The following is a 25,643-nucleotide window of genomic DNA, read 5'->3' as shown; positions in this document are numbered from 1 at the left end:
GAATCCCTGCAATGGGGTGAGCTCCCATTGCTCAGTCCCAGCTCCTGCCAACCTAGCAGTTCGAAAGCATACCACTTAAAGCATTTGTGTAACACTTTAACAGTCATGGCTTCCCTCCAAGAATCTTGGTAAATACAGTCAAATTCTTAAAGTAGGGAGATAACAAAAAACCCTGCTGCTATTGGATTCATGGCACAGGTGGACCACAGGTTACATGTGAGCGAGATCCTAAAACTCTAAAGGCAATATCCCATAACCTCTGCTTCAATATCATACTCCAGATGGGGAAGAAAAGATGATGAAAGACCTATCAAAGAGGCCTTACGCGCCATGGTTTTTTTTACCAGCAGCTGATGTATTCCTCATTTATCAAATGCAGAATCTTAGCCAATATTTCAAAGCACTTCACGTGTAATACTTCAAGTGGGAACTCACCAAAGATTACACTGCTACTTTTATTATTAGAAATTCCAAAAGGCACCCCTCCCCACCAAATCACAGAAGCAGATGTTATATTCCAAAGCAGGAAAACCTCTGAAAGTGCCATATCCACACTAGCTCCCATTCCAAATTTTAGAGGGAAATGGAGATCAGTCGCAATTTGCCAATCCCTTGCTACAATAAGCCTATCATTCCACAAAACCACAAATAACTAGGGCCTTGCCTTCTCTTGCAATGATCACCCACTCTGAAATATTGTTTACAGAGAACTGGCAAACATCCCGGAAGAATCTCCTCTCTTATTGTAATCTGAAATCAATTGCTCTAGAGCAATTTACGAGAAAAGGCTTTGCAGTCATTTATTCAGGGATACTTGCCTCTAAGCACAACCAAGAACATAATAAGAGCCTGGCTAGATCTGAGGCCCACCTAGTCCAACATCCTTTTGTTCCTCCCAGTCGGCAACCAGATGCACCAATGGAAAGCCCATAAGCAGGCCATGACCTCAGTCACTGCTCCTGTTGTTGTTCCCCAGCTGACTCTGACCTTGGAGGTATTGCATAGTCATCATAACCTCTGATAGCCTGATCCTACATGAATTTCTCTGCTCTCTCTTAAAAGCTGCCCAATTTGGCAGCCCTCGTTATATCCTGTAAAGGGGGGGGGGCGCTTCATAAAGTAACTATGTGCTGTGTGAAGTAAGACATTCATCGAACAATCAGCGTCATTAGATGACACTTGTTCCAGTATTATGCAAGACAGCCTCCTCCCTGACTCACAGCATGCATACTTTATGGACTTCCACCGTGTCTCTCCTCTTCCTCCCAAGCTAAAAAGCCCCAGATGTTGTGAACATTCCTCACAGGGGAGTTGTTCCAGCCCCATGGTGATCCCCAGGTGTGTGGCCAATAGATAGGAATAATGAGAGTTGCAGTCCAACATCTGCAATAACACACACACACACCAACACCTACAATGAATAAATATCAGCAACAATTAATGATCCAGCAACTGCAGTTAGTGCAGAATGCTGCAGCACAGATGCTGAGCAGAGCAAGACTCTGTCTATATATAACACCTCTGTTCAAAGATCTGCACTGGTTACCCATTTGCTGCCAGGCAAAATGCAAGATGTCCCTTTTAGTATATAAAGCCCTAAACAGCTTGAGACCAATTTACTTGAGGATCACCTTGCCCTGTATGTGCCTGCTTGACCACTTTGTAACAGTGTCCGTTCCACAGAACAGAAGCCCCACAATACTTGTTCCAACACTTTGGAACTCCCTGCCTATTGGCATCAGGCAGGCACTTTCACTGTATCCTTTTCAGCACCCACTTACAACATTTTTGCTCAGGAAAGCCTACCCAGACACAGGTGTGTTATCATCTCTTTTTAGTTTATCACTTATTTCAATTTCTTTTTAACAATGTTTATAATTAGTCGTACCTCGGGTTACGAACCGCTCAGGTCACGAACAGTTCGGGTTACGAACTCCGCACCCCCGGAAGTGTTTTCGTCGTGCGCGTGTTCCGCGCATGAGCAAAAGTGGGGGGGTGCGCTTTGCGCATGCGCAAAAATGGCGCTCGGTTTGCGACCTTTTCGGGTTACAAACCGCGACCGGGAACGGATCGTGTTCGTAACCCGAGGTACCACTGTTATGGCTTTTAACTGTTTTTATTTATAATTTTAAAATTGATTGTAACTTGCTTAGGGGTTTTGTTGCAATCATGCAGTACCGTTAAAGAGTTAAATAAATCTGGGGAACTAAATCTGGGGAGAGCTGGATAAGGTAGCATATGGGCTTTGGGGAGAAACAGAGCTTTGTTGAATGTTTGTAGAGCGAATCATGGCTCAGTGATGTATATTTTTGCATATGGAAGTTTCCAGTTTCAATCCCTAGCATCTCCTTTTAAGGTTTTCAAGTAGCAGGGCTGGGGAAAATGTCCACCCAGGATATAGGAGAATAGACAAGAATGAGTGAAACTGACTGACTCCTTATCAAACATACTGCCACAATATTCAGTCCTAGATGATTTCTCCTTGATGGCTTGCACACAGCTGTTGCGTTATACTTGTAAATAGCATCTAGGGTGTTTGCTCTTGGCTCCTTCAGAAAGGGGGTGAGGTAAGGGTGAGGGGGCTTAGCACATGAGGAAACAACTGCAGAGACCAATCCATCAGGCTTTTCTCATTCATTCTTCTAGAACAAATCTGCACACAGAAACCAGAGCAAAGGCTCTGCAATCGTAATGGATTCGATTCTGGGCACTCACAGTGCAAACCCCCTGGTTTGCACCAGAAAGTCTTAATTGGAAAACAGCCTAAGATTACTGGTAGGCTGTCCACAGATTATTTATTAATTAATTTTTTTACATTTGTACACCACTGTATACCCATAGATCTCAGTATAGTAAATTAATTGGCTTAAATCCAAAACTATCAGCATTGGTGGCTTTTTGAGATACTGGCTCACTTCCCACATGATGGTAAACCATACTTAACGCTTGACTGTGAACACACCTAGCTGAAGAAGTGTGCATGCACACGAAAGCTCATCCCTATGACAAACTTAGTTGGTCTCTAAGGTGCTACTGGAAGGATTTTTTGTTTTTTGTTTCGACACCTGGCTGAGATATTTTTCTCCTCCAACTAACGTTCAGAGCAAACCAACTCAGCATTCCATCATTTTATTTATGTATTTTATTTATGACATTTATATACTACCTTTCATCAAAAGGTATCAGGGTGGTTCACAAAATAAAAACAGGAGATAAAAGCACAGATAGTTAAAACAGAAACATCAGAACTAGGGATAATAATTTGATTCACTCCAACAAACTCCAAATCAGTTAGCCAAGAATATACCTTGGCTACAGATCCTGGTTTGTTGAGAGTGAAACAAACCATGGTGCCTGGTTTAGACATATAGTGGGGTAGGAGAGCTGAAAATAATGCCAACATTTTTCATATCTCACAAACCAATGTGCCCTTTGGTTTCAGATAATACAAGGGTAAAGGAACCCCTGACCGGTAGGTCCAGTCGCGGGCGACTCTGGGGTTGCGGTGCTCATCTCGCTTTATGGGCCGAGGGAGCTGGCGTTCGTCTGCAGACAGCTTCTGGGTCATGTGGCCAGCATGACAAAGCTGCCTCTGGCGCACCAGAGCAGCACACGGAAACGCCGTATGTGAGTCTAAAAAGTCCAGGACACAAATTTTCACAAAGATCTCTCCAGGCTATGGTGGCTCATTTATTAGAAGTAATGCATTTAGCTTTAACTCTGGAAGTGCAGGCTCGATTCTAACCAAACTAAGCCTCCTGGTGTATATTTTGCTCTGGGGGGCTTAGTTTGGTCAAGAAAAGCTCACAACAAACATGGTGGGAGAATGCCTAACATAATAGTGACATTATTAACAGTGACCAGGCAAACCTCTCTTAATATAGTTTTATTTATTATTTATGAAATGCAAAACTAGGAATTGTAATATTATGCATGAATATCACTACTTGCCATCTTCTGGCCTTATTTCAACTCATGCTTTGAAATCTCCTAATGATACAATTATAAGCATCTCAACCCAATGGGGATAATGGGTTGTCTTCATAGTTAGTTATGCTCAAAGGAAAGCCACTGAAATTAATATACAACTGACATCTGTTAATTTCAATGGGTATACTCTAAGTAGAACCTAGATGGGTACAGCCCAATATTAATAAGATCAGATACTGCAGCAAGCCTCTTCAAAAAGTATTAACTTCTAGTGAATTCACCACACAGCTACCAAACAGAAGAAGAATGAAGAGGCGGTTATATAGGAATAATAAAAAATTTAATGAATGTGGAGAGGGAATGTGGTTTTAATTCATTTTAATGTTCCTGGAATTACAAAGACTGAATACATTCTTACTTAACTAAGCCTGCAAAAAGAAAAAGAAAAAAGTTTGCTCTATTGTAAGAAAATCATACATGTTTTCAACGTTAAAGCTACTTGCATGGCCAAGGTAGGATTTGTATCTAGGGCACAAATACTTTCTGCCATAGCATACAAACTTATTTAATGATTCAGGAAGAAGTTGGATATTTGACAGATGATGCTTCAACATTCACAGATAGGCACTCTGTGAACAAGGGAGTTCACTAACAGATCCTCATATTCTGGGAACTGGGAACTGGGCCTGAATTCCCCAAAATTTCATGCACAGCATGTAAATTGCCTCAGGTGGGATTAGCTCCTCCTACCGCCAGACTATCCTTGTGACACTAGTCCCCTCCCATTTCCCAAAAAGGGAGTGAGGCAGGACAGCTAATGTACAACCCTTGCAGTAGTAGCACAGCCCTCATTCTTGAGACCTAAACACTGCCAGTTTATTTCAAACATGCTCAGATTACTTCTGTGAAATTTGGCAAATTGAGTTCTCAAAACCTCGGAAGGCACCAGGAAGCCCAAGGTTAGGGTTGCCATATGTTTGGGAAATCCCAGACACATCCTCTTTTAGGGAGCCAACATGCCCATCCAGGAACATTTTTACATTTTAAAGGAAATTTTCGGTATTTGGGAGGATTTATTTGTTTGCTTGTTTTTTCTTTTGGCTCGGGCTTGGGCGCAGGTGGCTCGGGTTGTCCTCCTTTATGCTCTTCAAGATATGGCAACCCTACCAAGATCTACATCAGCAATGAATCCTTCAGAGTAGGAATGGCTAACATAGCACCCACAGGCGACATGGCACCCATGGAGACCTTCAATGGTGCCCTCTGGCAGGGGGCCCAGGCTCTGAGCTTCCATTTTAATTTTTAAAAGTATCTAGCCCGCTTAGAAAGTTAGGAAACAAAATGTAGAAGGATTCATTTAAGTGATTTCTGTTAAACGAACCAGTCTGCCAACTGCTGCCAGTGTATTTACCCAATGAGTGACCCAATGAGATCAAAGCTGTGATCTTTCCTGTGGTGGGTTCAGCTGTGATCTGGTACTCTGTAGAAATTATTTTCTGTGAATTCCACTACACAATTAATATGGAAACCCAGGAAACCATTAAGAATTCACTATATAATTAACTTGCAGTACAATGGTATACATGTCTACACAGAAGCAAGTCTATTGTGGTTAGGGGAGCTTACCCCAGTTAAGTGGGTACAGGATAATAGAACTGTAGAGTTGGAAGGGACCACAGGGGTCATCTAGTCCAACTCCCTGCAATTCAGGAATCTTTTGCCCAATGCGGGGCTCAAACCCATAACTCTGATATTTGGTTTAGGGTTGACATTGGAGGAAACAGGATTATTGTGCCTTTAACAGTTGCATCTCTGCAATCAGGTTGAGCAGGAGAGAGTTGACTTCTCATAGTAAGCTTGAGATTGTCTTGTTGGGGGCGGGGGCAGCAGCGACTGTACTCTCTAACTTTGTGTTGCGCCATGCCCCTCCAGGGCGGTCATTTTGTGATTGGCACCCACAGCACTCCCTCAGAATCCGAAAGGTGGCCAATCCCTGCTTCAGAACATGCCATTTGAATACAGTATAGGACTTTGAGATTCAAAGCAATTTGTTAACACAAAGTTGGTCCAGATACACAGAAAGAATCAATGCAACCCTTACTTTCCCTGTCACAAGGTTGGATAATCCCAAAAGCTACCAGCTACCTTTGCAAATCAGCTTACACAACATACCAGAAGCAAAAAGCAGATGCTGCAGTAATGGGAACACATTCTGTGTTCACATTACTCCCAATTAGCTTTGGTAGCTTGATAAATGTACAACATAATGGAGTTGGGGTGGTTCCCCACATGGGAAAAATCTGTTTTAACTCAAGTGTCCTAATTCCAATTGCTTTCAATAGTTAATGTCAAAGTGTGGAGAAACTTGACAAGACTGGTTCGGAGTTAGTCAATTTCACTCCTGCTTTGCACTCCCTCACCTTTTTCTTTTTTCTTTTTTAAAAAGGCATATGTGAGCAAATTTCCCTTTTATAAGTTCATTAGTAACAATGAAAGTCTTCTGATTGCAAGAAAAATATTGGCGATTTCATGTTTTTAGGGTTGTTTACTAAATGTATGTACAGTAAATATTCTAAATCAGATCATTCTTCAATGCAAACTGAAAACTTTCTGAGGCATCTCACCCTATGCAGATTACCAATTTGCACAGGAAATTTTTTCAATTCAGAATTTTCCAGAAAACTCATGTGACTACTCTTAACAGTAGAAGCAAACTGTGTGTGAAACCATTCCAACAGTCTAGCCCTCCTTCTTTGAGTTTCTTCCAGCTTTTCCAGCACCCCATTAAAAAAATAGAGAGAGACAGTGCTGTGACTCCACAAAATGGAATGTTTATGCCATGACATGTCTACCATATTGCCTTCAAGTTTCTTAAAAGCTATTAATTTGTGCACATCCCCAGTCCCACACAACAAATGAAGTCACCCTCTTGAAGGGAAGGCTACCCCCACTGCAGACTCACTAGTCAATCTGGCCTGGGGAAAACTCCTTCCCAGCCACTACAATAGCAGACAGATCCTGAATTTCAGTGCTCTAGTATCAACTTGAATCTTCTTCTTTTTTACTGTTTCTATTACACTTCATATCTCTCAGTGTCAAGTAACCATGCCAACAATTTATAGCCTTCTTTCTGATCTTGGGGCTACCCTACTGAATGCACTAGTACCCTTCAGGAGTAAATGAGTGGGGGGCTGCAACTTAGGGTGGGGGGGTTACAAGGACCTCAGCACAAAAAACATTTCTGTCATTTTCCAGATAAAATCAAAAAAATACTGTGATAAAAGATGACAGACAATAGAGAAATCAACCTAAAGGGCTCTAAAAGCAAAATGACTACTGCGAACTATCTAGGCTTTCTGAAAACTGGGTAAGTGTAGGTGTGGAATTGGTGACTAATCATAACTGCCATCCATTTCAACAGTCAGCTTTGCCTTCACTTTAATTCATTAGCAACAGAAAGTACATTATCTGATGCAATCTAATCGGCTTTGTAACAAACCTTTTCTGTCATATCTGATTAATGATAACATTAACCAAATGTGATTTTGTTGAAATACTGTGCAACACCCCTCCATTTTAATTTTTAAAAGGGAACAAAATGCTTGCTTAGAAGAAAAACAGTCCAATTTCCACATTGGTCCTGCTGGTGTGCATTGCTGCTGCCCAAATAACTCTCAGAATTTCCTGCTGTACCTTCCGAAGATACGGGAAGGCTTGCATGGCAAATGGTTTTTCTAGGAAGAGTGGTTTAGGGTTAGTTTTGCATAAACAAAGCAGGTTTCAGCAGTGATTATTTATTCATATAGGGTTTAAAAACTAAACTTGTTTGTGTGAACATTCATGCAGGCGTGTAGCAAGGGAGGGGCGAAGGGGGCGGGCCGCCCCTAGCTCCACCACTCTTGGGGGGGCAGTGCCCCCGGCCCCTCCCTCGCCTCCTCCACCCGAGCAGGAAGAAGCAGAGCGTGCTACAGAGCGGGTTGCCGGGTGGTGGCGGCGACAACAAACCGTGAGCAAGCCTCTCTGCAGCTTGCTTGCAGTTTGCCCGGCAACCCGCTCCGTAGCGCGCTCTGCTTCTTCCTGCTCGGGTGGAGGAGGCGAGGGGCGCGCTCAATCACCAACAGGTAGATCGTGATCTACTGGTAGATCGTGATCTACTGGTAGATCACTGGACGTCTGCAGTAGATCACTGGTAGATCATTGGCTCACCCCAAAGAAGCTGAACAACTGTGGCTCTTCTTTAAAAAGCTCAACATTTTACCTCCTCCCTGAAAAAACTCAACTTTGACCTGAACCCCCCCCCCAAAAAAAATCGGTCTTCCTCCTTCCTAAAAAAAGTTCAACAACTTTTACCTGAACCCCAAAATAGGGGGTAGATCATTGCCAGTTTTTAACTCTGTAAGTAGATCCCAGTTTGGGGAGTTGGCCACCCCTGGTCTATCTATTCCAAAACTGGATGATATTGTTGCCTCCATCTTTAGAGGCTAGTGTTTACATTTAAAAGGCTGTAAGAAGGATGTGATGAGTCATGGCATGCAGGGAGAAAATGAAATGGGGAAAGTGGCCTTTTATCACCAATACAAGATATAAACAATTACAAGAGAAAAATTAAGGAAATATACATACATATATCTGGCGATTCATCAGAACCATCTGGACAATCCTTCTCTCCATCACATCTCCAGCCCATGGATATGCAAGTGATCTGATCTTTACATGCAAACTTTGTGGGGCTACATGTCTTCGGTGCTATATAGAGGGAAACAAATGGAAAAAGAAAGGGAGGAGGAGGTTAGTTCTTCAAGACATGTCATTAAGAATAATTTCAAAGCTAGCCACTTAAAAAGCAAGCTGACTCTGACCGTGGTACTAGGCTCATCCATATTCACAACACTTCAGGAAAGTGTCAGATTAAAATGTGCGGTATTAATTAGAGCAAAGCAGGAGCCAAGAGTCAGGGTGTGAATCAAATTGTAAAATACCATTTACTCTGAATAATCATTCATGTCTTAGAAGCCCAATCCATTTTCTTTTATTTACATGCTAAATAAAAATAAAATACAGGGGGGAAAACAAAGTGAAAGGTTTAAAGCCAGACTATGTATTGTGTGTACATTGGTTGGTAAATATGAATACTGGTTAACTGGACTACAGAAACAAACCACAGAGAGCATCTAGTGTGACCCCGCTCCCCAGAAGTCACCAAGATATAAAATCTGTCAAGTCAATGCATGAGAATTTCAAACTCAAACTTTGGATTGAACCCTGACCTCAACCCCACAGTTGACAATGGAGGACAGGTAAACCAGCATTATGGTTCTCTGGTGCTGGGATGGGTATCCTGTGCCCCTTTCATACAGTGTTGGACTCCAACTCCTATCAGTCCCAGCCAGCATGAGAATTGTAGTCTAACAATATCTAGCTGGTTGCCCATCCCTGTTCTAACCTACCCATTCTGCCTTTCAGTTGACAATGGGCTTTTGTCCACCATTTAATGACCATGTAACTCTGAATTCACTTTAAATATCAGCCTGACCACAAACACACAGAAATTGGAAGCATCCTCGTGTAAATTATATGTCTATGAATGTAAACTATGAGCCAGGAAATCCGCAGTTCATAACTTAATCACACACTCAATGGATGGCTATTATTTTTAATAATTATATTCTGATTTTTTATTTTATTTTTTACTGAGCCCTTCTCCCCAAGGTACCACAGTGGGTCACAATGATTAAAATACCACAACCACTATGCAAATCACTATTCATTCAGAATCAGGCCTGCCCCTGACACCTGGCAGTAATATGAGCCTGCCTTACAGAACTGCGGTGAGACTTAGGACTCATCCACTCTTCTGCTTGCCCTGCCACTTTCCCTTGGGGAAATCCGCTGGTCGCAGCTGAATCAGAGCAAACAATTGATTTTTTTCTAGACTGACTTCACTCCAATTTTGCACTAAACAGCCGGTTTTATTGGGCAAAGCCAAAACCGCTCAGACCTGTGCCTAGAAAGAGGAGAAGCAGAAGTGTGGAAGAGCCCTTACAGAGAAAATGGAAAGGAAGCACACTGGAACTTGAAACGTGCTCTATAGCAGCCTTGAAAATATATTAGGTATTATTAAACTTTTCCCTCCTCCCATCAACAAATAATAGAGTAACGTTATTTCTATAGCAATAAACAAAGATCCAGAACAGATCCACACCACTGTGTCCTGAATCAAAAATGGCTAATCCGGTGCTTCCCAGATGTCACTGGTTTATAACTCCCATCACCCCTGACCATTTGGTGTACTAGCTGAGGATGATAGGAGTTGCCATCCAGCAACCTGTGGGCGGCCACAGGTTCCGCATCCGTGGCTCTGGGGTATCTGTCACTGGGACAGGAAGGCTTGCAGTGCTGGGATTCCCAATGCTGGCAATATGAGTGTGGGCACTAAACAGGTTAACCCACCGACTCATTCTCCCAGGTCAAGGCTGCAGTCTCTGCCGTTGCTGTCTGAGCATACAGGGGGCTAATCAGTTTCCCTCCTGATGTTAACGTGATCTGGGCCCTTAGTTTTGTTCGATTATACTCTCCAAGTGGTGACTTCTCCATGGGATGAGGCACACGGAATAGCCTCTTCTGAAGTGGTAACTGCAATGGGAACATCTGATGTCATTATTTCTACATGGAACAGTTCCTCTGTGCAAACACGGCATATGTTTGACTAAAGGGTGGCTTTCAGAAGGCTGCTTATCCCTTCCAAGCCTCCACATTTGGAAAACAGGTACACTTCTGTGGTGCGTTGTTGATATGGTGGTCTTTGGAGTTGAAAAACATATACACTGTTTTCAAGGGAAGAGGTAAACAGTGGGGAAGCAATGAAAATAATGTTTCCACAGAATTCTTCCCCCTCCAATCTGGACTACTGAATGCTGACAAAACACCACATTAAGCTCTGTGAGGTCTGTGACGTTAAAACTCAAAGAATGTTCTCCATGATTCAGCTGCCATTATGGCCAGAAGACGACTGAATGAGGGGTGAACAAGATGTGCACTTAAATATGTAGCAGGCAGCTGTACATATTTTCCTTAACTAGCTACAGGGATGGAGATAGCTGGATTCCCATGGTGAAAGCAAAAAAGCAGGAAGGGCACATATCTCTTCATTCTCCCAACGCGACTGGAAAGGAGATCTGCCACCAGCACTAAGTGGGACTAGGAGCCTTAGAAGAAAGAGTGTCTAGTGGTGTCCATTTCAATTGAGGAGGTGATTAGGATTAGGAGTTTTAACCCTTCTCCTACCAAAGTCCAAATTAAAATCTCCCCCCAGCTGCTACTTATACCAGGAGGGAAGCTTCAATGGACACAACTGGGAGCCTTCCTCCCAATTTAAATAGGAAGTGGGCCAGATTTTATTGTTGAGACCACTCAGTGCAGGAGGGTTAAACTCTCCTTCCCACCCAATCCTGGTTAGATACATACAACACACCATGGTACATAATGTAGAACAGGGGTGAGGAACCTCCAGTCCATGGTCCAAATAAGGCCCAGCAGGGCTATTTTGGTCAAGCCACACCCACCTGCCAATCACACTGTTATGTGTGGGTCAGTAAAAAGGCAAGTAGGCTGGGCCAAAACATCAACTTGGTTGGGCAGGCTCAAGCACCAGGCTCCTGAAACGCTGGTGACCAATGGGACTTCAAAGCACAGTGCAGGACTTTCCCCAAGAAATGAAAGAAAGGGCGAAACAAAATAAGATGGGAGCAGTCAGGCCCTACAACATCCACACACCAGAGGAAGAGAAAAAAGTGGGGTGTAGTATTTAAAAGTGCCAGACATATCTAGGGAGACCCAGACTCAAATCCCCCACTTAACCATGAAGTTCCCTGGCTGATCTTGAGCCAATGACTCTCTCTCAGCCTAAATAAACTAGCTTCCTGCCCAGTGCAAGGGCTGTAGCTGCCTGGTTTAAAATTTTGTTTGTGCCTATTTTCTTGTCCCAATTTGATGACTGGGAATTAGTGCCTTCTCCGAATTCACCTGACTCAGCAGTATAAAAATAAAAGGACAAGTTGAACATATTTGCCAAAATGTAAAGACTGGTGCATCATGCCAACTCTGATGCCAACCAGGCATGGATTCTCTAAAAAGTGGGTTTAGCATACCATAAAAGTGATACCACATCCCAAGGAGACAGGTGTCACTTTTCAAGTATACTAAACCTGCTTTAGCAAAAGCACAAGGGCAGAAACCTTGACCCAGACAGTTGGATCTGTGGCTATTTGTCACAGCAGCTACACAGAACAGCAGCATTTAAGAGTAGCAGACCAGAGAACCCTGGGTTCAGATCTCTACTGCTAAACCTCAGACCAGTTACTCACTCTCTCTTGGCCCAACCTACATCACAGGGTTGTTGTGAAGATAAAATGGAAGGTGGAAGGAACATGCACACTGCCTTGAGCTCCTCAAAGGAAAGGCATGATATATGTAGTAAATAAACAGAAGCTAGCAAACAGCATACAGTACTTCCAATGTAGCACATGCTGAGGGCAAACAACAGCAGAGGTTGAGAGTCTAAAGAAGCCTTTGGCTACTCACTGTTGGGGACAGAATGTTGGGCTAGATGGACCTTGGCGTGGTCCAACAAATGCAGAGACTTATGACTAGAGCCTTACAACTTCCTCTGTTGTTCATCCCCACCATCTGTGCTCTGAATGTCTAACATAATACTAGACACTATTATATTCAAAGGACAAATTATACCATGACTGCCTCCTGCCAGGGCAAAGTGGATCTTCCTTCTTATTTACAAGGATTAAATTGGGATAAGGGATGCAAGGGTACAGGGAAGGCAGAAGATATGCTACTGCAGAAATCATACAACTTGTTTTAGGGCATTTGTAACACTGTTTGGTGGGCATTAATTCACACCACGTATCCTGCTGCTAGAGTCTATTCTTCAAGGAGGACATTCTACTTGATGCAGCTGTCATCTGCTAATTGCTGCCCATCTTCTATATGCCTCGGAGCTTTGTCCTATCACACATGTGCAAAATAATGAAAGCCAAAAAGTCAATGCTATTAGCACCAACTGAGGGGCTGTGCTGCAGAAGAGCAATTAAACCACAATCCAAGAAGTATCACAGCACCCAAGGAACAAATGGATTTGGAATAGGGCAAGGAGGTCTCTTGCTCTGCAGGCAACATGCTCCTGAAGCATCTAACCTAGAATTGTTGGCTGGAGGGGAACTCAAAGGCACTGATTATTTCAGGTGGCTCTCCCTAACTAAATCTAGGAGACGGAGACCCAGCCACCTGGAATAAACAAACCAAGTGCTTCTACCTTAACTCATCCAAACTAGAACCATGCCCAACTGATTACAGTAGATCTCATTTCCAAAGTCCCTGGGATTTGGGATGCATAAGAGTTCTGTGGCTCTCAAGTACCGTACTTCAGCTTCACCAGGCTGTAAGCTGGACTGTAAGGCCTAAAATGACTGCAGATTAAATCCTGACACAGGCAACTCTTAAGTGGATAACCTAAAGAGTCTGTAATGAAGGGGGGGATCAGTGCCTACAGTGTACCCAGCAGCTGAAGATCAGCTCAAGAGAGTTATAGGCTGCCAAAGCTCTAAGCTTATCTGTTATTATAATTGGATATTCCCGTTAAACTATCCCTATGGCTGACCCCTGGGACCTGCCACTCAGACACAAAAGGCAACCCACTATTCCTGGCCTGCCTTTCTCCTCTCCTCCTCGTCCCTCCACCCCCCAATTAATCTCATCCTGACGAGCCTGTCAAAGCGCTTTTGGAGAAACCCAAGCCTCGTCCTGGATTTACAGAGCTTTTCATGGCAACGATATCCTCCAAGGCCTCAAAATTGACAGAGCATGACCTCCTAGCTGAACAGCACCATGGGAACCAGCCTCCAGCAGCAACAGCAGCAGTAGCAGCAGCAGCACACCCTCTCCCTCTGCCTCACACCTCTGGAAAGTGGCAGTTACTGGGGTTGCTCTTCACACTGGAACATGGAAAGCTACCTTTGCACCAGGTATATGGCCATCTAGCCTAGTTTTCTCTACTCTGACTGGCAGGGTCTCAGGCAAAGGTCTTTCAGGTCCCCTTGCTATCTGGCGCTTTTTATTGAACAGGGATCGAACCTGGGCCTCCTGCATGCCAAGGATGTGCTCTATCACTGAAGTATACCTCCTCCCTCCCTCCCCACCCACTCCATTTCAGTGGGAGGCATCTGAACTCTGAATGGAGATCAAACTCACAAACAGAAAATGCAGTAAAATGACCCACAGGTCGCCAGGCAAGACTTGGCCAATTGCCATCCAGCTCCAACAAGGCCACAAAACCATGAGCCCTCTTTCATGTGACAGAGAAAATGGTAGCAAGAGTGCCAAAATTGAGATTGTGACAGATACACATTCATGACAGATACACATTCTTTACATGTGAGCTTGTAAAGGACATAGGATGCAACATTTCTTCCCAAACAGAAAAGTCTGCACAGTACAGTGGTGCCTCGACTTATGAATTTAATCCGTTCCAAAGGCACCTTCGTAAATCGAAAAATTCGTAAGTCAAAAAACACCATAGGAATGCATTGAAAATGGAAAAATCCGTAAGTCGAAGCAACCCTATCTAAAAATTCGTAAGTCGAAAAATCCCTATCTAAAACCACCACATTTCTCCCCCCCCCGGTAAGTGCGAGGCCATTACCCCCATTCGTAAGTAGAAAAATTTGGTTGTCAAGTTGTTTCTAAGTCGAGGTACCACTGTACAACACAAAAACACATGTTGCTGAGAAGGTGGCCCCAATTCTCAGAAGATGAGTTAGATTAGTTCCTATGTCCTCTCCACACTGATTATGCAAAGGCAAGCATGCTTAAAGATCAGGCTAAGGGAGCCAGTGTGGTGTAGTGTTTAAGAGCAGTAGACTCGTAATCTGGGGAACCTGGTTCGCTTCCCCGCTCCTCCACATGCAGCTGCTGGGTGACCTTGGGCTAGTCACACTTCTCTGAAGTCTCTCAGCCTCACTCACCTCACAGAGTCTTTGTTGTGGGGGAGGAAGGAAAGGAAGATTGTTAGCCGCTTTGAGACTCCTTTTGGGTAGTGATAAAGCGGGATATCAAATCCAAACTCTTCTTCTTCTTCTAAAGCTCAGCCTGGCTAAATTCTACTGAGGTCTGAAATATGATCATGTCCTCCTGGGTTTCATGATACAGAGGAAGGGAAAGTTGAGTGTAGTCGGAAACACACTCTGGACTTTAAGAAGGCCAATTTTAAAAAGCTGAAGGAGCTACTGGGTGTGATCCTGTGGCCAGAAATACTCAAAGAGAAGGGAGTCCCAAGATGGATGAGAGATTCTAAAGGGAGAAATATTGAAGGCCCAAATGCAGACATTGCCAACAAGAAAGAAAAGGGTGAGGTATCTCAGGAAACTGGTGTGGCTGCATAAGGAGCTTACAGATGAGCTGAGAGTTAAGAAAGGCATGTATAAGAAACGGAAGAAAGGGGAAATCACAAAGGAGTAGACATGAGTAGCCAACAGTTGCAGGGGGAAAGTCAGGCTGGCTAAAGCTCAGAATGAGCTCAGGCTTGCAAGAGATGTTAGAAATAATAATAAAGGCTTCTTCAGCTATGTCTGAAGTAAGAGAAAGAACAAGCAAGTTGTAGGGCTTCTGCACTGAGAAGACAGAGCAATGCTATTGGGTGACAGAGAGAAGGTGGAACTACTCAACACCTACTTTGCCTCTGTCTTCACCCACAAGGAAGGTGATGTCCAACCTGGTGATAACAAATGATGGGAGCTGCAGCCCATGATAGGAAAAGAGGTAGGAAGGGAACTTAAAAGGAATACAGTGGTAACTCGGTTTATGAACACAATTGGTTCTGGAAGTCTGTTCATAAACTGAAGCGTTCATAAACTGAAGTGAACTTTCCCACTGAAAGTAATGGAAAGTAGATTAATCTGTTCCAGACAGTCCGCGGAGTACTTAAACTGAAGCGTTCATAAACTGAAGCATGGGTGTAATTGGTTCCGGAAGTCTGTTCATAAACTGAAGCGTTCATAAACTGAAGCGTTCATAAACTGAAGCGAACTTTCCCATTGAAAGTAATGGAAAATGAATTAATCCGTTCCAGATGGGTCCGCGGCGTTCATAAACCGAAAATTCATAAACCGAGGTGTTCATAAACCGAGGTTCCACTGTACTTCAAAGGAATTCAAATCTCAAATCTTCAAAAAAGAAGACCCAGGTAACGACCGGTGAGCTTGACATAAATACCAAGAAAGGTCATACAGTCTGTCGGTGAGCACTTAGAAAAGGATGCTGCGATTACTAAGATCCAGCATGAGTTTATCAAAAATAAGTTGTGCCAGACCAATCTCTTTTTTCTTTTTTTGATGGAATTAAAAGATTGGTGGATCAGGGAAATGCTGTGGAAATAGTGTATCTTGATTTCACTAAGGCTTTTGACAAAGTCCCTCATGATATTCTCCTGGAAAGAAGTGTCAAGTGGGGTCACACAGGGTTCTGTCCTAGGCCAATTGTTGTCCAGCTGTTGTTCAATTTGATAATTTGCTTATGACACCAAACTGGGAGGTGTAGCTAATGCCACAGAGGACAGATTCAGAATTCAAAATGACCTTAACAGATTGGAAAACCGAGTGCAAACTAACAAAATGAATTTCAATAGGGACAAATGTAAGGTTCTGCACTCAGGCCGGAAGAACCAGATGCACAAATATGAGATGGGGGACACCTGGCTTACCAGCTGTACATATGAAAAGGATCTAGGGGTCTTGGTGGACCACAAGCTTAACATAAGTCAACAGTGTGATGCAGCAGCACAAAAGGCTAATGCTATTCTAGGCTTCATCAACAGAAGTATGGTGTCCAGAACATGGGAAGTAATAGTACCACTCTATTCTACCTTGGTCAGACCACATCTGGAATACTGTGTTCAATTCTGGGCACCACAATTTAAGAAGGATGCTGACAAGCTGGAACATGTTCAGAGAAGGGCAACTAAGATACTCAAGGGTCTAGAAGCCAAGCCTTATGAGGAATGGTTGAAGGAGCTGGGTATGTTTAGCCTGGAAAAGAGGAGACTGAGAAATGATAGCCATCTCAAGGACTATCACATGGAAGAGAGAGCAAGCTTGTTTTCTCCTGCTCAGGAGGGTAGGACTTGGACCAATGGCTTCAAGCTCCAAGAAAGGAGATTCCGACTAAACATCAGGAAAAACTTTCTGACAGTAAGAGCTGTTCAACTTGGATTGGTAGGTTGAGGACTCTCCTTCCTTGGAGGTTTTTAAGCAGAGGTTGGATGGCCATCTGTCATGGATTCTCTAGCTAAGATTCCTTCACTGAACTCATTCAATTGGGCTAGATGGCCTTGGGACCCTTCCAACTCTACAATTCCATGCTTCTATGAATGCAAGACACAGGTCATTCTCAGGCTACAATGATTCTGCAGCCTCCAGCCTTCCCAGGGTCAATAAATTTGTTGCTGGTGCCTAAGGGTTTGAAATATTTACATATTTCTGTGGGGAGCCTTTGGGACCATTAAAAAAAAGAGTTAAGACTAACCCATAGGAATTTGAAACACATTCCCTCTCTGGTCATAACACCTTTTTGCACATAGTTCCATCCCAGTGGCTTTCATGGAAGATCCAGGCAAACACATTTACCTCTGCACAAAAATTATGCAGGAGCCTCTTTAAATAAAAAGTAACAGATTTTAAAAAGCACTCTTAGAATGAATGTGCCAAAGGTCCTGAGATGTCAAGATAGACATTAACAGAGGGATACGTTTTTTGTTTTGTTAAAAGAAAAAAAAAGAAAAAAGCCAGTCGTGATGAATCAAGTTTTTTTTTCCTGTGGCTGCAGTGCTTTTTAAAGTTTAAGTTAAAGCAGATGTGGCAGCCAAAGCTGTTCTTTATGCAGAAGAGTTCTCAACTTAGGAAAGAAAGGGCCCTTCATACTGGGTATAAAGTCCAGTTCAGATTGCCAGGGAATTGTACAGCTGCAAGGCCTCCCATTTTCAAATGCTCCCCCTCTTTAGCAGCCAGGATATTCAAGCGCCAACTTGCTAAAAATAAAAAGCAGGAAGCTATTCCGGCAGAAGAGAAAGGATCTCTCTCTCTCTCTCTTAAGTTTCCAAGCATGGCCAGTTTTTTTTCACTGCTTTCAGGTCTCCACTGTGAAAATTCAAAGAGCCTATTAGATAAGCCCACGGGTCTTCAGCTCTGTTCTTCCTTTTCTTCTCTAATACTTTATGTGAAATAGAACCTTAGCAGCTACCTTGGCTTCTGCAGCCTTGACACAAGCCATCCAAACATTGGGCAAAGACAGGACTTTTGAAGATACGTAGTCCAACCATTTGTCTGGTCTTGGATCACAAATCCTTCAGTTAAGCAAACAGAAAAAAAAAATACTGGCCAACATGTTGGGTGAGATCACCCCAGAAATGTAGACCTGACGTGAACCGATGCAGCCATAGCTGCCTGAGACTGTGCTTTCTGTGTGCGGTTCTTTTCAGAGAAGCTCCTGTGAGTTCAGAGAAGCTCCTGAGGTTCTGTGGCCCTGTCAGCATCCAGCCACAAAGCCAATTCTCAGACACCTACTGGGCGGGAGTCTCTGAAGGGATGCAAACCAAGTGAAACAGAACAGGATGTTTGTTACATGTTGGCAAATGGGGTATGAATGGGTAAGCACTGGAAAAACACCACCCTATGCCTTTGATTCAGCAGGTTTTAAGAGCCAGTTCAGACAACACGTTTGCCAGTTTACTTGGGTGAACAACTTCTTGCAGAAGTGGTCTGCTAGAGTTGGTCGTACATAGGATTATGGCTATATGCCAGCAAGTTTGGAAAACTCAGCAATGGCCAGAGGATTGGAGAAGATCAGTCTACATCCCAATTCCAAAGAGGGGCAGTGCCAAAGAATGTTCCACCTACCGCACAATTGCGCTCATTTCACACGCTAGCAAGGTTATGCTTAAAATTCTACAAGGCAGGCTTAGGCAGTATGTGGACCGAGAACTCCCAGAAGTGCAAGCTGGATTTCGAAAGGGCAGAGGAACCAGAGACCAAATAGCAAACATGCGCTGGATTATGGAGAAAGCTAGAGAGTTCCAGAAAAACGTCTACTTCTGCTTCATTGACTATGCAAAAGCCTTTGACTGTGTCAACCACAGCAAACTATGGCAAGTTCTTAAAGAAATGGGAGTGCCTGATCACCTCATCTGTCTCCTGAGAAATCTCTATGTGGAACAAGAAGCTACAGTTAGAACTGGATATGGAACAACTGATTGGTTCAAAATTGGGAAAGGAGTACGACAAGGTTGTATATTGTCTCCCTGCTTATTTAACTTATATGCAGAATTCATCATGCGAAAGGCTGGACTAGATGAATCCCAAGCCGGAATTAAGATTGCCGGAAGAAATATCAACAACCTCAGATATTCAGATGACACAACCTTGATGGCAGAAAGCGAGGAGGAATTAAAGAACCTTTTAATGAGGGTGAAAGAGGAGAGCGCAAAATATGGTCTGAAGCTCAACATCAAAAAAACCAAGATCATGGCCACCGGTCCCATCACCTCCTGGCAAATAGAAGGGGAAGAAATGGAGGCAGTGAGAGATTTTACTTTCTTGGGCTCCTTGATCACTGCAGATGGTGACAGCAGTCACGAAATTAAAAGACGCCTGCTTCTTGGGAGAAAAGCAATGACAAACCTAGACAGCATCTTAAAAAGCAGAGACATCACCTTGCCGACAAAGGTCCGTATAGTTAAAGCTATGGTTTTCCCAGTAGTGATGTATGGAAGTGAGAGCTGGACCATAAAGAAGGCTGATCGCCGAAGAATTGATGCTTTTGAATTATGGTGCTGGAGGAGACTCTTGAGAGTCCCACGGACTGCTAGAAGATCAAACCTATCCATTCTTAAGGAAATCAGCCCTGAGTGCTCCCTGGAAGGACAGATCGTGAAGCTGAGGCTCCAATACTTTGGCCACCTCATGAGAAGAGAAGACTCCTTGGAAAAGACCCTGATGTTGGGAAAGATTGAGGGCACTAGGAGAAGGGGACGACAGAGGACAAGATGGTTGGACAGTGTTCTCGAAGCTACGAACATGAGTTTGACCAAACTGCGGGAGGCAGTGCAAGACAGGAGTGCCTGGCGTGCTATGGTCCATGGGGTCACGAAGAGTCGGACACGACTAAACGACTAAACAACAACAGGATTATGGCTCAAGGTACACCATGAGGGTGATGTTTTTGTCCCTCGGTAGCTTTGTTGTTGTTTTTGTAAAAACTAACATCAACCTGGGTAAGCTGTGAGTTGGGACAGCAATAGGGCAAACTGAGAAAATCCTTTTAATTTATTGAATTTATATACCACCCTATCTGGGACACAGGTGGCGCTGTGGGTTAAACCACAGAGCCTAGGCCTAGGGCTTGCTGATCAGAAGGTTGGCGGTTCAAATCCGTGCGACGGGGTGAGCTCCCGTTGTTCGGTCCCAGCTCCTGCCAACCTAGCAGTTCGAAAACACGTCAAAGTGCAAGTAGATAAATGGGTACCGCCTCCAAGCGGGAAGGTAAATTGTGTTTCCGTGCACTGCTCTGGTTCGACAGAAGCGGCTTTGTCATGCTGGCCAAATGACCTGGAAGCTGTATGCTGGCTCCCTCGGCCAATAACATGAGATGAGCGCCACAACCCCAGAGTCGGTCACGACTGGACCTAATGGTCAGGGGTCCTTTTACCTTTACCTTTTACCACCCTATACCCTCTGGAAGATTTTCCGGCTCAGACATATTCTCCCCATACCTTGCTGTTTTCACCCATGGGAGATTCCATATCTCCCTTATAGCCCGCCCCCCCACCCAGTTTCCCAACACACAGGTGAAAAAGCAGTTGGGGGGGGGTACGTTTGCCTAAAAATATAAGGATTAAGCAGCCTCTCTGCCCCACTCTTTCTCCATCCCAATTCATATATTACTGATGTGATTCTTACCAAACAAACCAACAAACAAACATGGAAGTCAGCTGCAATGTGCAGCTTGAGCTACAGATTTTTATGTTAACAAAACAAGAGTTGAAGGCCTGATGCTACTCTGCTCACACTTGTAGACTACTCAATAAGTAAAGGCTTGCATGAGTTAGCCATCTGGATAGCCAGCTATATATTCCTATTCTCATCCCCATTAGATGAACTGGGCACACTAGATCACTTCCCTTTTTATCTTACTTTCTTTTTATCTTCTGTCATGGCTATTTTAATCACAAAGCCTGTCAAGGGGAGCCTTCATCAAATTCGGAAGTCTCAGGATTGAACTGCATAGCTGCACCAGGGAGATTCATGTACGCTATCCTGAGCCATTTTTCTTCCACAGTTACAGATTGTTCAGGTCCAAACATGACCTTAAGATCATTGGGTCTCAACAGATGCAACAGATCCAATGGCTTCCCACCACTCACCTTGTAATAATCCACTGAACAGCCCTACTGTATATCCTAAAATGCTTTTTTTTAAATACTTGAATTAATGAGCTAGAGATCAGATGGTTAGAAATAAGAAGCAGGGTCTTTTCTGTGTCAATGAAATTCTCTCCCTGGAGACTATCATTGTTACCAAATTGTTTTATTTGATGAAGCATTTCAGGAAGGAGGAATATAAGGAGCTTTTTTAAAAGGATCTGACTCAGCTGCTGTTTTATCCTCCATTTTAAGTCTTTGTTATATTTTCTATTATTTGCATTTATTTTGCTAGCTAACCTTGTTATGTTCTTGGTAGAAAAGGCAGGCAGGACATACATATTTTCAATAAGCAAAGCTGGAAAAGAGCTGTATAGTGCAGGGCCCCAAACTAAGGCCCGGGGGCCGGATGTGGCCCAATCGCCTTCTAAATCCGGCCCGCGGACGGTCCGGGAATCAGCATGTTTTTACATGAGTAGAATGTGTCCTTTTATTTTAAATGCATCTCTGGGTTATTTGTGGGGCATAGGAATTCGTTCATCCCCCCCCCAAATAATTATTATTATTATTATTATTATTATTATTATTATTATTATTGTTGTTGTTGTTATTATTATTTACTATTTATACCCCGCCCATCTGGCTGGGTTTCCCCAGCCACTCTGGGCGGCTTACAACAGAAAAATGAAATAAAACAATTAAACATTAAAAGCCTCCCTAAAATATATAGTTTGGCCCCCCACAAGGTCTGAGGGACAGTTCACCGGCCCCCTGCTGAAAAAGTTTGCTGACCCCTAGTATAGTGCTATCAGGAACGCCCAGAGGCAGCAGAGATCACAGCCTCCAGAGCACACTATGGTAGCTGCAGAATATTACTGTTCCTGCTTGATATTTAGAAATGTATGATGAACTGATTTACGGTAAATAAGATTGCTAAAAATGGAGTCGTACCATGTCAGTGGTTTTTGGCAGTCATGCTTACTTTATTCTGCATTGTGCAATTATATAATTTTTGTAATAATTTATTTCTATTGATTAGATATGTTTATTCATTTCTCTTTCATTTTAAAGTTATCTCTGAAGGTCAATATCTGCTGATTTCAAAATACATTAGGGACTTGATTTGGCTCTGTTTTACTTTGACCTCCATGCCACTACCAGTCTGCATCTCATTACAACCATAGGGCCTAACAACGAATAAGCTTAAGCCTGGCTGTGCCTTCATATACTTCTTACACCAAAAATGGTGCTGGTGTTTCAAAGTGCTGCTGAGAGGCAGAAAAGCCTGTGGAAAAGTAACCAGAATCTGCAGAAATAAAGTAATCTGCTTTATACTAAGTCAGACCACTGGCCCATCTAGCTCAGTATTGTCTACACTGACCAGCAGCAGTTCTCTGGGGTTTCAGACAGGGGACATTCCCACCCCTACCTGGAGATGTCAGGAATTGAACCTAGTACCTTTTGCATGCAAAGCTGGTGCTCTCCACTGAGCTCTTTGCAGTGTTGTTGCTACTAGTACTACCAAGATCCACAACTACATAACATTTTTCTCTCGTGAATAATCTAGAGTGTCAGATGTTGCACCACTGTGAGAGCTTAGCAAGTGTTGACCTGAGTAAGAGACAACTGGGAGAACCTTGCAAAAGTAGCACACCAATAATTTTAAAATTAGATGCTCTCCATGGTAGTTTGTGTTCATAAAGGAGCGTACAGAACTCCTCACCATGTTGCTCTAGGTGTGCACTGATCCTGTGACACACCATAATAAGTATAACAAATGTAGTACCAATGTAAGAAGAGCATTGCTGAATTAGGTCAAAGTCCCATTTAGTCCAGCATCCTGTTCTCACAGTGGCCAACCAGCTATCTATGGGAAGTCTGCCAGCAGGACCTGAGTGCAACAACCCCACTTGAGATTCCCAGCAGTGGGTATTCAGTGGCATGCTGCCTCTGACAGTGGAAGTAGGACTAGCAGCCACTGATAGTCCTAAACTCTGTCTAATCCTCTTTGAAAGCCATCCAAACTGGTGGTCATCACTACATCTCCTGAAAGTGAATTCTATAGCTATGTGCTAATACCAAATGAATAAGTTCTGTACCTTCTTTTGCCCGTTCTGAATCTTCCAACATTCAGCCTCATTGGATGACCCTAACTTATATTATTACGAGAGATGGCAGAGAAAACCTCTTCCTATCTCCACACCAGCGCATTTACCCAATATATCCTAGGATTGCTTCAAGGCTACGCTGCAATTCAGACCCGCGAGGGCATGCTCGAAGGGGGCTGTGGAATGTGAGATGTTCATTCTGCTGTCCACCTCATTCAAGCACACAGAAGAGCCCAGAGTATAAACATGCTTTAAAATTAATTGATTTTTTTAGACTTAATTTCCTGCCTTAAGCATATACAGCAACACTTGAATTTTTAAATAGGCACCATGAGGGAGATGAGCAGTCTCACCTCCAGCAGACAGTTAACTGCTTTAAGCTAAGGCATTATGCCATAATCAGACATTATGGAAATAAGTGTTTACATGTTCAGAGCTCATCCTGCTGAGATATAAAGGCTCTAAATAGCACATCAGATAAAGGTAAAGGTAAAGGGACCCCTGACCATTACGTCCAGTCGTGACCGACTCTGGGGTTGCACACTCATCTCGCATTATTGGCCGAGGGAGCCGGCGTATAGCTTCCAGGTCACGTGGCCAGCATGACAAAGCCACTTCTGGCGAACCAGAGCAGCACACGGAAACGCCGTTTACCTTCCTGCTGTAGCAGTTCCCATTTATCTACTTGCATTTTGACGTGCTTTCGAACTGCTAGGTTGGCAGGAGCTGGGACCGAGCAACGGGAGCTCACCCCGTCACAGGGATTCGAACCGCCGACCTTCTGATCCGCAAGCCCTGGGCTCAGTGGTTTAACCCACAGCGCCACCTGGGTCCCAGCACATCAGATGCTGATCTGCAATGTAATAGAATCCAGACCAAAATGGAGTTTTTGTAGGATCAAACCCCGTAAGCAGCAACCCAGCTACGATTCCCTCATCCTTGCTTTCCCTTATCCCAATGTGTCCTTTCCAAGCTCTACCTCTCTAACTTTCTGTCAGAGAAGGCAAATGGTTTGGTTCTGACTTTAGCAAAGGAAGCAGCACTGGCAATAAACATGGATAGGAGTGAGGCTGATGTGTAAAGTAGATGTTCCTAATGGCACAACAAAACATAGCATCTTTTCCCAGATCATGCCCTCCCATACTATCCCCAGGGGCAAACCACAGCAAAGAGATCTCCATTCTAGTCTACCCTGCTAGTCTTCCCCCACCCCCTTGCAAATGCCAGGCAACTAGCACTAGGCAGACAGGCTGGCCAGGCGTTGTAGGGGAGTATCCCTGGAAGTGTCAAAGCCAAACAACAAGCGTCACCTCCCTACCGTCACTATTTTGCAGGAGGGATTCCAGCGCATACCTGAAATGCAGGTTTGGGCAATTGAAGTGAATTAAAGCACTGTGTCACCTTAGCAAATCCACCTTTTTCAAACAAAAAACAAAAAACTTCTTGTGGTTTGGAAAGTGAGGGGGGAAAGTGTGGGATCAAATAATGATCAATGGGAGGACATTTCCATAAGAAGAGCCCTGCTGGATCAGGCCAGTGGTCAATCTATTCCAGCATATCCTGTTCTCACAGTGGCACCCAGGTGTCCCCATGGGAAGCCCACAAGCCCTTGCAAGAAAACCAGAATGGGTGCTCAATAAAGAGCATGCAGGGGGCTGTGGCCAATGGTTGTTCTACTCAGAGTAGACTCATTGAAATGATGACCATGACTAACTAAGGCCCATTAATTTCAGTGAGTCTACTCTGACTAAAACATAGCTGGATACAACCCAGTCTCTAAGCAACATGAAAGCTTTGTGCATGCAAATCAGGGTGAGTGCCCAATAGAGAGGTTGCCTGGGGAAGCCCAAGCCCACAAGCCACGCCACTAAGGAACAAAAAGATCACCCCATCTCCACTACACATGCCAGGCATAAAGGGATGCCCCTGCCAGAGGGCGGGGAAACTGCTTCTGCAAAGGAAACAGCACTGGCAATAAATATGGAATGGAATGAGGTTGATTTGCAAAACAGATGTTCCTTGAGGAGAAATAAATAAATCCATATGGCATTAATTATGGAGCACCCCCCCCCCACGCTTTCTTGTTATGCGAGTTCATATGACCTGTAAAACAGAAAAAGGCTCCAGAA

At 43.7% G+C, this 25,643-nt stretch overlaps 1 protein-coding gene across 6 annotated transcripts in view; it reads right to left on the bottom strand.

Moving 5' to 3' along the window:
• Nucleotides 1-25,643, bottom strand: part of LRP1 (LDL receptor related protein 1) — a 329,900-nt gene that overhangs the window by 234,620 nt on the left and 69,637 nt on the right. For all 6 annotated transcript variants that reach the window (XM_060272175.2, XM_060272177.2, XM_060272178.2 and 3 more), the window contains one exon: nt 8,554-8,676. In XM_060272175.2, coding sequence (XP_060128158.2) covers nt 8,554-8,676 — 123 coding nt within the window. The remainder of the gene's footprint in view (nt 1-8,553; nt 8,677-25,643) is intronic.

The sequence above is a fragment of the Zootoca vivipara genome, chromosome 2 (genome assembly GCF_965207765.1).
Source record: "Zootoca vivipara chromosome 2, rZooViv2.hap1.1, whole genome shotgun sequence".
NCBI classification, from domain to species: domain Eukaryota; kingdom Metazoa; phylum Chordata; class Lepidosauria; order Squamata; family Lacertidae; genus Zootoca; species Zootoca vivipara.
This window is presented reverse-complemented; position numbering and strand designations above follow the sequence as displayed.